The 13,448-nt window shown below is 42.2% G+C and overlaps 1 protein-coding gene across 4 annotated transcripts; it reads right to left on the bottom strand.

Annotated features, from left to right (window-relative positions):
- Positions 1-2,257: 2,257 nt before the first annotated feature.
- On the bottom strand, positions 2,258-10,049 carry LOC138979399 (uncharacterized). Of its 4 annotated transcripts, none has more exons than XM_070352114.1 (4): positions 9,401-10,049; positions 7,894-8,019; positions 6,652-6,810; positions 2,258-5,239 (listed from the first exon to the last, which is right to left on the bottom strand). In XM_070352114.1, the coding sequence occupies exons 2-4, from the start codon at positions 7,971-7,973 to the stop codon at positions 4,519-4,521; spliced, it is 960 nt and encodes a 319-aa protein (XP_070208215.1). In that variant the 5' UTR covers positions 7,974-8,019; positions 9,401-10,049; the 3' UTR covers positions 2,258-4,518. The 4 variants fall into 4 exon arrangements, with proteins under 4 accessions (XP_070208215.1, XP_070208216.1, XP_070208214.1 ...); XM_070352115.1 differs by having other exon boundaries at positions 9,415-10,049; XM_070352113.1 differs by having other exon boundaries at positions 9,755-10,049.
- Positions 10,050-13,448: the final 3,399 nt, after the last annotated feature.

Here is a 13,448-nt window from a genome sequence, read left to right as displayed (position 1 = left end):
CTATTAGCAGGTCCAAACATCTATACCTATATACATCCTACGTCCATTCAGCCCAGGTGCTTTTCGACACAAACCCAAATCTGAGATCAATCAATCAATCAATCAATGAGGCTTATATCGCGCATATTCCGTGGGTACAGTTCTAGGCGCTCTGCAGTGATGCCGTGTGAGATGAAATTTTATACGGCCAGTAATTGCAGCCATTTCGGCGCATATTTACCTTTCACGGCCTATTATTCCAAGTCACACGGGTATAGGTAGACAATTATTAACTGTGCCTAAGCAATTTTTGCCAGGAAAGACCCTTTTGTCAATCGTGGGATCTTTAACATGCACACCCAATGTATAGTACACGGGGGGGAGTTCGGACACCGAAGAGAGTCTGCACACAAATTTGACTCTGAAATAAATTTCCGCCGAACCTGGGATCGAACTCACGCTGACAGCGGCCAACTGAATACAAATCCAGCGCGCTACCAACTGAGCTATATCCCCGCCCAAAACGGTTTCGAAAAAGAAAAAAACCTGGGTGCCTTCATTGTATCACTTGCAGCCTGGTGTAATCATCCCACTCAAATTCAAGTTCCTCCTGTTTTGCTTGGTTCACCTCCCTCCACCCCCAACCCCTCTACCCGCCCCTCCGCCCCCCCCCCTCATCCATATATCGATGGGGTGCGGTGGAGACTGGTTGATTGATTGATTGATTGATTGATTGATCTTTAATACATCAGGAGGGAGGTTTGAGAAACGAGCCTGGTCTTGTTTGAAAGTTCCTGTGGTAAGGTTTTCTTTTGTGTGCGGAAGTAAATTCCCGAAGAAAGAGAGAGAGAGGGGGATGGGGAAGGGAGAGAGAAAGAGAGAGGGATGGAGGGAGGGAGAGGGGGGAAGGGAGGGAGAACTTGAGAGAAAGGGGTGGAGGGAGAGAGATGGGAGAGAGAGAGGGTGGAGAGGGACAGAGAGAGAGAGAAGGAGGGAGAGAAAGAAAGGGACAGAGAGGGAGGGAGAGGCAGAGAGAGGGGGAGAGAGAGGGAGGGAGAGCAAGAGGGTGCGAGATGGAGGGAGAGAGAGAGAGAGAGAGAGAAAACAAGTCGCGTAAGGCGAAAATACAATATTTAGTCAAGTAGCTGCCATTTTTCAGCAAGACCGAAAACTCGTAGCATCGTCAGTCCACCGCTCATGGCAAAGGCAGTGAAATTGACAAGAAGAGCGGGGTAGCAGTTGCGCTAAGAAGGATAGCACGCTTTTCTGTACCTCTCTTTGTTTTAACTTTCTGAGCGTGTTTTTAATCCAAACATATCATATCTATATGTTTTTGGAATCAGGAACCGACAAGGAATAAGATGAAAGTGTTTTTAAATTGATTTGGACAATTTAATTTTGATAATAATTTTTATATATTTAATTTTCAGAGCTTGTTTTTAATCCGAATATAACATATTTATACGTTTTTGGAATCAGCAAATGATGGAGAATAAGATAAACGTAAATTTGGATCGTTTTATAAATTTTTATTTTTTTTTTACAATTTTCAGATTTTTAATGACCAAAGTCATTAATTAATTTTTAAGCCACCAAGCTGAAATGCAATACCGAATCCCGGGTTTCGTCGAAGATTACTTGACCAAAATTTCAACCAATTTGGTTGAAAAATGAGGGCGTGACAGTGCCGCCTCAACTTTCACGAAAAGCCGGATATGACGTCATCAAAGACATTTATCAAAAAAATGAAAACAACGTTCGGGGATTTCATACCCAGGAACTCTCATGTCAAATTTCATAAAGATCGGTCCAGTAGTTTAGTCTGAATCGCTCTACACACACACACAGACAGACACACACACACACACACACACACACACACACACACACACACACACACATACACCACGACCCTCGTCTCGATTACCCCCTCTACGTTAAATTATTTAGTCAAAACTTGACTAAATATAAAAAGGAGAGATAGGGGTGTGAGAGAAATAAAGGCAGGGTGGGAGAGAGAGGGAGGGAGAGAGGGGGAGGCAGAACTGAAAAACATTTCACAAGGATTACGATTCAAAGCTGGGCCTTTTCTTACAATCTGTCCTTGTATTGGGACGAACACCTACGCACGCAAAGTCCAAAACTATCAATTTATACATATATATTGTTCAGTCAACGCCATTTTTCTGTGAATGGATACTTTAATGTTTAATGTTGATTTAATGTTAAGTTATTAACAGCTACATCTGATTTTAATAAGCACAAATACATACATGTGTGGCAGTTGAGAAATACAACTTTATTTCGCAACATTGATCTTAAACGTTCGATACAATTATATGCATTAAACTACTTTTTTCCAAAGCTTTACACCACTAAGCTGTACGCGCTTTCAAATGACAAGGTATATTATGCAACATACGTATTTTTCAGCGTGGTCGGCTGGGCGTTAAGCAAACAAACAAACGTATTATTCAGAATCTTGTATCACATTTGTTTTTTGACAACCCTGAATAATCAAACTCAAAGGCAATTAGTGTCTTTTGTACATGCCAAGGCCCATTCCGCCTGATAAAAACAGTTCGCAGATCTCGTAAGGAATACATGGGATGAGACCACGCCTCCACTTGATCACATACAAAAAATGAACAACCTCAGTGCTCTCTGTTCACAAACAGGATCTTTTTAATGAACTTGATTACGTTCAATTCAAAAATCTGTTCATCCAAAAATATGTAACACGCTGCAGCAAGCAGTCAAGGTGTGGATTGTTGTTGTATGAATCAGTGGAGGGATTGCTTTTTTTTAATTTTTTTTTTATTAAGGAGATTTCTATAGCGCATAACGAAAAGCACTATGCGCTTTACAATATCACTAGGTATAAGCACACGCAGACATACTCTGATTAAATAGAACTTAGCCTAACAAGACATACTAAGAAGACTAAACATTTGAGTTCATACACAAATCGAGAATTAAATTAAATACTGGACAAACGATTAAAAAAAATTCATTATAAAGCCTGGCCATATTTGAAACGGCTGAGAATAGACAGAGTGGGTCCTTCATTCGGTTATCTGAAGCCTTGTTGTTTGTTTGCCTGTGGTCATTTGGCTGCAGTTATGGTTTTTGTTCAACATCTTCGGTTCGTTCGTCTTTAGAATTGACTCTTAACACCGTCATGCAGTGTGTACTGTCCTTGTCTTGGGATACGCCAATGAGGGTAACCTCACTGAACTATAAATCTTATCCAATCCAATCCAAGTATTAGGTATCAGCTTGGTCGTGCTTTCTTTCATTACAGTTAGTGTCAGCAATTAGACCGTCTGCTTCGCGATGCAAGTCTAGGTGTGGTGAATCTGGACCAAGCTTCCATTTTCACCTGCTTAAAAGAGAAGAGGCACCATGGTGCGACGCCTGTGATAATAGCTTTACTGTCATACATTTTCTTACTGAATGCACTGATCTGTATGATTTACGAGTGAAGTATTTTGACACCTCTATTGTGAAACAGATTTGTATGGAGACCAGCTCTACAGCTCTCTGGATTTTTAAGGGAGTCTGGCCTTTATTTTAAGATTTGAATTTTAAAGATCCTTGACACGTAGGGTTTCGACTTAACTTTTGTGTTCCCTTCGGGTAACGTTCCTGACTTTGTTTTTTGACTTTGTTTTTTGAAATTGGTTTAATTTAAATTTGTGCAATGTTAAACTTGTGGGGTCCTGATTTGGCCTAAATGGTCCGCTGGACCCAAAAAGCAACAACTAACTAACCAAGCTTCCATTACATTTTGCAAGTGCAAAAGTAAGTAACAATTCCTATACAATATAAGATGTTTGATGGGTTGTTGACAGACCAGCTTTTTTGTCGGTCCTCAACAAAAGTCGATATGCCCCCCGAGGACCGACAAAAAAGCTGGTCTGACAACAAACCACCAAACATCGTTTTTGTCATCATTTTGGTAGTGAGAAAATAAGTGCACAATCAACACAGGGAGCCATGCTTTGAAACACGAGTTCTGTTTTGATAACCACACGAGTTCCGTTTTGATAACCACTGGCAATCAAAGCTGGCGTGTGAAAGCAACTTTCTGTGTTTTTGAGTTCATAAAATGTTGGGATGAATATGTCAGGTTTGAGGATGCACAGTTCTGTAGGTTCATCTCGGTATTCCACCCCCTCGGCTTTCAGTTGTAAATATTAAGCTTAGTGATCGAATGTGGAAGCTGCGTTGGGTCAAAAAAGGTCACAGAAGATTTGCGTCGTGCAGGATTTATTGCCTGGGGAACATGAGATTTATTTCCCAGGTGTTTGTGAATGAAAACTCGTGAAAATAATAAGGAGCCATTTTGTGAGTCCATAATTATCATTATTACTATTATTATTATTATATCTGCAATAAATATCTAAGTTTATAAATATGTCCAAGCAAGGCAGGTCTGTGGTAGTATTGGCATTCAAGGGGCTGTGTATTAAACTTTAATCAGTTATTTTGAAGACAGCACATGTTAAAAAGTAGTCCGTGTTGTTATTGTGTCGTTCACTGAGGTCCGTCACGTCTTAGTGGGTCATCTGGCCATTGGTCGAGAAAGCTTTTTTCTTCCTCAATTGATTTAATCCGATCGGATGTTTGCTCGGATACCAGGATTTGTGCGCTCAGTTCTTTGTGTTTTGCTATGTGTTCTTTGTACATAGTGCCCGCTTCTTTGAGGTCAACTTCCGGGTTTCTCAGCCCGATACGAGTGGCTTCGATTTCAAGCTTTAATAGCTGCCAGCCGATAGTCACTATTCTGTGTTCGTTCGCACGCATTTTGAACGTGGAAAACAGACGGGCACTGCCCTTACTGAGAAACTGCAGAACTCCAGTGATGGCAACCCCCGAGAAGGCCAGTAAGCCGATACTCGTCAAGTTGGTGTCCGCGTCCACGTTCTCCTTGGTGCTACTCGAAAACCATTTAACCATGAACCTCACAACCCCGGCTAGAGAAACAGCTCCCAAGACTCTTCCCACTGTCTCTAAGTTGTGACATATACGCTGATACGACGCAGCGTCAATATCATGTTTTTCAGCCTCGGAGCGACACCTAATCTGCATATTCTTTAACATTTCTTCATATGCCTTTGCTGCATTAATAACAAATCTGTCCATATCCCTGCGATGTTCTCTTCGGCGCTCCTCTTCCGCGCCGAGAGCTGTCCAAAGAGATAGTCCAGAGTTCTCCCGTTCTGCTTGCTGTTCCGATTGGTTTGTACCCGTTCTGCTGAAAATGATACTTGCATATTACACAGGGGGAAAAGCCACTCACCTCTCTCTCTCTCTCTCTCTCTCTCTCTCTCTCTCTCTCTCTCTCTCTCTCTCTCTCTCTCTCTCTCTCTCTCTCTCTCTCTCAGATCTGAAGTCTTAAGTTTGCATCCAGTGCAGCCTTTTCATCTCTTCATTGAGCTTTTTGAATTGCAGTGTTCGAACTATAATTTACTTTTTGTCATAAAAGCTTGAAAGTGACCAACGCATTTTTAAAGTTTTGTTGCAAACGTTTGTAAAGTTGTATTGATGTTTAAAACCAAACGTAATGAACACTGATCTGTAAATATATAGCTCAGTGGTAATAACATTGTCTTTGTTCGGTAAACAACTTAAAAAATACTGGATTAAACAGAAGCGATGTATCTTAAAGGCACACTCAGCTTCACGTCAAACATCAGTTTCAGAAACTGTCAGGCTTAAACACACAGTACAAAAACCCGTTCGTTTAAATTCTTACCGCTTGAGAACATCCTAGGTGCCCGCCGTAAAGAGCGAGCATTTTTCAAAGAATTTATTTTTGCGTGGCCAGCCGGATTTACAATTTGACAATTCGGACGCCTCGTTTTGGCGTTAGACCTAACTTTTAAAATCTAAATAATAAATTGACAGCTTGTTGCACAAACATTCTTATATAATAAAAGAATAATTTTTTTCATCAAGACAAGATCAGTACATTTCGAAGTTTTTATAGTTTGAAAAAAGGGAGCCTGGAAGCAGGTCACGCAAGGTCGTGTTTACCAAGCAGAAGAATGTTCTGCATAGCGCTAGTTTCTTTGAAGCCAACCGTCGCCGATAAGTTCGTATGACTGGCAACCTTTTGTTGCGTTTTAGATTCAGAGGTACACAATAACGTGCTATTGCAGATACAGCGATTCGCATTGAAATCACAAACTGACGACTAAATTGTGAAGAAAAAAAAAGGAAAGTGGGTCACACGTTTTTTTTCCACGATGACTCAGGGGGTAGATAAACCACGAACACTGGTGTGTGGTTTACGCAAGCTTAATAGCCATTTAAACGAACGGGGTCCTGATTTGGCTTATATGGTCCGCTGGACCCAAAAAGCAACAACAACTAACTAACTAACTATTCAAACGAACTGTGTCATTGAATGCTATTAAATGCTATTGCAAGTGTGTTCCATAAGGTTACAACTGCTTTTTTATGAGAAGATTTAAATCGTCATGTAAACAATTCCGTCGCGATATAACCTTCGTGGTTGAAAACGACGTTAAACACCAAATAAAGAAAGAAAGATGTAAACAATTTGAGGTAGAATGGGGCTTTAACTATCAACTACATGTTGTGGCTTAGAGACGAAAGGTGTGTTATCATCAAAACATGGTTTCAGTACTGTGACATCCGCACCTGTTGTTGTCGTGTGTTCCAGGATGTTTCGGATCTGATTGAGGAACCGTTTTCTTGCATGTGTTACCGTCAGACTCGTCGCTGAGTAACGTCTTCGTTGCCATGGTCTTTGGTTCGGACAGCTCAGGTGGTGCTTTATCATCACCTGATTCGGGCCTCCTGTTATTAAAAATGTTAACTGCATACCAAGAAAAAGACGAATTTAAGTGAAATCTTCAAAGTTCGTACACGTCCGCTTCCTAAACATAAAGTAGTTGGCGTGAGGACTAAAAATACATTCTACCAATCGATCAAAAAAATGATGTTTCATACTAATAAGTATAAATCGCAATAAATGACGCCTTAACAACATGCGAAATTATACATCAATAAGCAAACATGTTGTTGTTGTTTGTTTGCTTAACGCCCAGCCGACCACGAAGGGCCATATCAGGGCGGTGCTGCTTTGACATATAACGTGCGCCACACATAAGACAGAAGTCGCAGCACAGGCTTCATGTCTCACCCAGTCACATTATTCTGACACCGGACCAACCAGTCCTAGCACTAACCCCATAATGCCAGACGCCAGGCGGAGCAGCCACTAGATTGCCAATTTTAAAGTCTTAGGTATGACCCGGCCGGGGTTCGAACCCACGACCTCCCGATCACGGGGCGGACGCCTTACCACTAGGCCACCGTGCCGGTATAAGCAAACATACAATGATACGTGAAAAGTACTGGGAAAAAATAAAAACTGTGCACCTCTGTATGCACCAAAAATATACAATCAGGTTTTCATTTCATTTTCATTACTTTATTGTCCCATCGCTGGGAAATTTGGGTCGCTTCCTCCCAATGGAAAGCTAGCAGCAACGGAGTCGCGCTACCCAGGTGTCTGCGTGTTTAGGTGTATTCAGCCACCTGCACTTATGGCAGAATGACCAAGGTCTTTTACGTGCCATTGTGATGACACGGGGGTGGGACATGGCTTCCATCTCTGGGTCTGCACATAAAGTTGACCCGTGTCCGTCCCGGCCCGAATTCGAACCTGCGACCTTCCGATCACAAGTCCAGTGCTCTACCAACTGAGACACACACACAGTACACACAGGTTAAATTGCACACACACACACACACACACACACACACACACACACACACACACACATGCCTCCATCTGTCGATCTCTGGTTCTCAGGAAAACACTCAGTCAACTATGAATTGAACGAAAAGTAAGTTTGCAGAAAGTGCGGGACATACGGTTTATGATGGCGTGACTGTGGCGGGTCTCCTATTTGGCTTGATTCCGGTTTGGCTGAACTACAAAACAACGAACCCATAATGTCGTCTTGCTTCCCTGGGATGTCTGCCGGTCAAGTGTTGTTTCTGTAGATTGTGAGACGACTAGTTACGTATGCTCTAAAAGAGAGACACACACACACACACACACACACACACACACCCACATACACACACACACACCCACACACTCACACACACACACACACACACACACACACACACACACACACACACACACACACACACACAGAGAAAAACAGAGAAAGAGAGAGAGAGTGAAAGAGAGAGAGTGAAAGAGAGAGAGTGAAAGAGAGAGAGTGAAAGAGCGAGCGGGCATACTTTATTTGTACAGACTCGCAGAAAAGGTACTTGTGTAAGTTTTTACATGAAGCTCTTTGTCTCAGAAACGTTATGAGGTAACCTAATGTATTGGTCTAATGCCAGATGGCTTCTCAAACGTTAGGTTGAAGTTCTGTGACCACTAGACACGTAAAGAGCTTATGTTTTAAACCACAATCAACACTCTTTGAGCCAAAATAACAATAACGGGACCCCCCGCGGGTTTGGGGGAAGAATTTACCCGATGCTCCCCAGCATGTCGTAAGAGGCGACTAACGGATTCTGTTTCTCCTTTTACCCTTGTTAAGTGTTTCTTGTATAGAATATAGTCAATGTTTGTAAACCGTCGCGATATAACCTTGAATGGTTGAAAAGTACGTTAAACACCAAATAAAGAAAGAATGTTTGTAAAGATTTTAGTCAAGCAGTATGTAAGAAATGTTAAGTCCTTTGTACTGGAAACTTGCATTCTCCCAGTAAGGTAATATATTGCACTACGTTGCAAGCCCCTGGAGCAATTTTTTGGCTCACGTAAGTGTAGCCTATGCGATGATAAACTTTGTCTGTCTGTGCGTGCGTGCGTGTGTGTGTGTGTGTGTGTGTGTGTGTGATAGAAACTTTAACATTTCCGAGTCTATGGATAAAGCTCGCATAAGAAGATTACGTTTCGGTCAAAAGTGTTTGACGTGTGTGATAGAAACTATTTGAAGACGTCACATTATGACGTCACGCAAAGGAATTACTGAAAGTCTCGGTCATTGTTATTGTGAGCGGGCCGAGACTAGTTGGCAGATCCAGGGTCTCGCTTTCTTGCACAGTTTCACCTATGCTTACTGTGTGTGTGTGTGTGTGTATGTGTGACGGAGTGATTGAGTTTGTGTTACTGTTTGTCGATTTCTTACGTGAGCCTTGAAGGCTTCGCCTCTTGTTTATTAGTGCTTTTGTGAACAAGAAACAATTAACAAGTGGCTCTATCCCATCTTCCCCCCCTTTCCCCGTCGCGATATAACCCTTCGTGGTTGAAAACGACGTCAAACACCAAATAAAGAAAGAAAGAACAATAACGGGCCATTGCAAATAAACATTTGAAAAACAAAAATTATATATAAAGTGAAAAATGCCTCACCTTTCCCACCTCACCTTTCCCACACAAAGTTCCTTCATACTTTGTAACACACCGACATTCAGGTAAAACCCGGGAAAGCCTACATACAAGAAATGAAGTCACTGTGTTTGTCCGCTGGTTATGACACTTGTCCCGGCGAATATTGATTGCTAGCAATAAGGCTCGAAACCAAGAACTGTAACCCTTCCATGTTTCAGTAGAGCTAGCGAACTTTAGTGCTACTTCGCAACAGAAGAGGTATCTCTTTAACATGATATTAATCAGGTGCAAGAATAATGTTGACACCCACTTGTTCAAAGTTCATTATGGATCACCTATTGCAACCTACAAGTATAACATTACAAGTTTACTCACCCTTCCGCTTTTCTCTCCAGTCGTGCACTCAGCCACAAGGTCCTGCCTCGTCAGAACGCTGCCGTTAAGGAATGTGTGACACCTATTAGGAGGTGCTAACATATATACCTATATACATCCTACGTCCATTCAGCCCAAGTGCTTTTCAACGAAACCCAAATCTGAGATACGCAAAACGGTTTCGAAGAAGAAAAAAACTGGGTGCCCTCATTGTGTCACTTGCAGCCTGGTGTAATCATCCTACTCAAATTCAAGTTCCTCCTTATTTGCTTGGTTTACCCCCACCCCCACCCCCACCCCCTCCCTCATCCAAATATGGAGAGGGTGCGGTGGAGACTGGTTGATTGATTGATTGATTGATTGATTGATTGATCAATAATACGTCAAGAAGGGATGTTTGAGAAACAAGCCTGGTCTTGTTTGAAAGTTTCTGTGGTAATTAAGGTTCTTATTTGTCAGCGGAAGTAAATTCCCGGAGAGAGAGAGACAGACAGACAGACAGAGAGGGGGGAGAGAGAGAGACACACACACACACACACACAGAGACAGAGGGAGAGAGAGGGGGGAGGGATGGAGGGAGAGAGAGGGGTGGAGGGAGAGAGATGCATGGAAGCAGAGAGAGAGGAGTGAAAGAAAGGGACAGAGAGGGAGAGAGAGAGAGGAAGAGAGAGGGAGGGAGAGCAAGAGGGTGCGAGAGGGAGGGAGAGAGAGAGAGAAAAGGAGAGATGGGGTGTGAGAAAGAAATAGAGGCAGTGTGGGAGAGAGAAGGAGGGAGAGAGGGGGAGGCAGAACTGAAAAACATTTGACAAGGATTACGATTTAAAGCTGGGCCTTTTCTTACAATCTGTCCTTGTATTGGGACGAACACCCACGCACAGAAAGTCCCAAACTATTAACTTATACTGAAGCAGAAACACTAAAGAAGTAAACACAACAAAAAAGAAGAAGAAAAAAAGAAGAATAAAAAAAGCGACAGAGTGAGACGGAATATACATTTACTCTATGATCCAGATCACAAACGAAAACAGGCATTAGCGCAGCGGGAGATGCATACAGTAGACCATGGATCTTAATCCTTTACGACGAAACTGTCACGGTTCACTGTGTTCTGTGTGTTAAGGTAAACAGCAATGGTTTGTATGAAAAGTTTCAGTCAGGGTCGGGTAACACATCTCGTGATTCACACACATGCGGCGACAAACTGGAACACTAGATAGTTCATATCATTTCCATTCTTTGGTTAGTTTCCTGGTATTGCATACTCACGTCTGTTCGAAGAGGAGTCAAACACTGACGAAAATACATACGAGCGTAAGAGTCTGTGTGTGTGTGTGTGTGTGTGTGTGTGTGTGTGTGTGTGTGTGTGTGTGTGTGTGTGTGTGTGTGTGTGTGTGTGTGTGTGTGTGTGAGGCAGATCATTTGTGTATGTAAGTTGTATGTATGTATGTTTGTTCTACCTAACCATCATAACCTGATCTGTATGTACGCAAGTATGTGTGAATATGATGACATCACATGCATTTATGAATTCAGGTAATTTGGTATGTTATGTTTTTGTTGTGATGCATGTGTTTGCGTGTGTATGTGTGCACATGTATGTCACTGTCTGCTTGTATGAGAGAGAGTGAGATAGAGAGAGTGTGTGTGTCTGGTCGTGCGTGCGTTCGTGCACTCTAGCCCACGCGCGCGCGCGCGCGTGTGTGTGTGTGTGTGTGTGTGTGTGTGCGTGTGTGTGCTTGTTAAATCATAATAGCCAACTGCGTTGTTCGTTTGAATAAAAACGTGCAGTGTAAACGCCACAGTTAGTCCGTTGAGACTATGGCAAAGTATTCGAGGAGTACGTACGAGGTGGACTATCTATAATTTTCAGGAGATAAAATAATGCTGTGCCACTGGTTGGTCCGGTGTCAGAATAATGTGACTGGGTGAGACATGAAGCCTGTGCTGCGACTTCTGTCTTGTGTGTGGCGCACGTTAAATGTCAAAGCAGCACCGCCCTGATATCACCCTTCGTGGTGGACTGGGCGTTAAGCAAACAAACAAACAAACAAATGCTGTGCCAATGTATACTATTTATCTTCTTTCCTTGACTAAACTCTCATGATATGTATGTATGTACTTGCGCGCTCGCGCGCGTGAGTGTGTGTGTGTGTGTGTGTGTGTGTGTGTGTGTGTGTGTGTGTGTGTGTGTGTGTGTGTGTGTTGACCGGTCAAGATTCCCCTGACATACTGACGTTTTTGGTTGGCAGTCTTAAAATAGTTGTCTTTTTAGTGTGAGAGAGAGAGAGTGAGAGAGTTTGTGCGTATGTGCGTGTGTGTGCTTGTGTATGTGTCCGTGCGTGCGTGTCTGTGTGTATGTAGGCACTACGTATGTGTAGTTAGTTAGTTAGTTGTTGTTGCTTTTTGGGTCCAGCGGACCATATAGGCCAAATCAGGATCCCACAAGTTTAACATTACACAAATTTAAATTAAACCAATTTCAAAAAAACAAAGTCAGGAACATTACCCGAAGGGAACACAAAAGTTAAGTCAAAATCCTACGTGTCTAGGAACGTATGTGTAGGCGCGCGCGCGCGCGTGTGTGTGTGTGTGTGTGTGTGTGTGTGTGTGTGTGTGTGTGTGTGTGTGTGTATGTGTGTGTGTGTGTGTGTTTGTGTGTTTGTTCGTGTGTGGGAGAGAGAGAGAGAGCGGATGTTTATTTTTTATTTTTTATTTATCGAGGTTCACAAAGTAGACTTTCTTTTGCACGGTTACACACCCATCTCTTTGTCTTAGGGGTGTTATGTGGTAATCAGCTGCCAGTTACCTTTCTATGAAAACTAGACACGTTTCTTTTATTGTGGTTATTTATTTTTACATTCAACGCCTCCTGAACGCAGATAATGAAACTAATTAATGCAAAGGATTCAATGGCAGGGATTTCAGTAGGTGTTCTCTTTGTGTTTTGTTGTTGTTACAGACAAATATACCCAAGAAACCGTGTAACATGACTCATTTTTAGTTTTGGGCATAGTGCAGTCATTCTTTGTAACACACCGACACCGCACACTGTGACACAAACACACACACACACACACACACACACGCACACACACACACACACATAAACCTATATACACACACACACACACACACACACACACACACACACACACACACACACACACACACACAAGCTAATTGATATTTATATTTTATTTCGACTGAATAAAACAAAAAAACCACTGGTACTCTCGTAACCGCTCTTTTGTCCTAAATTGCGATTGAAATCATTAACTATGACATCAAGATCATGGTCATTTGATTTACATTATTTGTAATGTTATAATCGATAAACAACATTGATTTTATTGATAAATAAATTCAGTAAGTTGTGTCCTTTTTTTCATCAGAGGTTCCCTTTGTAAACCTTAGCCTTAACGGTCATGCCCTCTACCCCCCCCCCCCCACCCCCTCCTTTCCCTCATTTAAATAAAAACACGCATCTGAATAGCGTTTGCACGACACCCTTTCTTAAGTGCAAGCCAAAATCTGTTCATGTCCTCTGAACATCCATCAGTCCACCTTATTTTTTCTTCTGAGACTTGTCTTTTCCAGACTTGTTGGAGGATCCTGTTGTTCTGTGGAACATAAAATATAAACCACTGATTTTTTGATTCGGTGATCAATACAAACCCATAATTAATAATCGGAA

Source organism: Littorina saxatilis, linkage group LG11 (genome assembly GCF_037325665.1).
Source record: "Littorina saxatilis isolate snail1 linkage group LG11, US_GU_Lsax_2.0, whole genome shotgun sequence".
NCBI classification, from domain to species: domain Eukaryota; kingdom Metazoa; phylum Mollusca; class Gastropoda; order Littorinimorpha; family Littorinidae; genus Littorina; species Littorina saxatilis.
This window is presented reverse-complemented; position numbering and strand designations above follow the sequence as displayed.

What these genes read in the sequence shown, in the direction of transcription:
- LOC138979399 (XM_070352114.1), bottom strand. Translation starts at nt 7,973, where the DNA reads ATGGGTTCGTTGTTTTGTAGTTCAGCCAAACCGGAATCAAGCCAAATA. An exon ending in CAGTCACGCCATCATAAACC is followed by an intron (nt 6,811 to 7,893) that starts GTATGTCCCGCA and finishes TTTTAATAACAG; the next exon opens with GAGGCCCGAATCAGGTGATG. An exon ending in GGAACACACGACAACAACAG is followed by an intron (nt 5,240 to 6,651) that starts GTGCGGATGTCA and finishes TATCATTTTCAG; the next exon opens with CAGAACGGGTACAAACCAAT.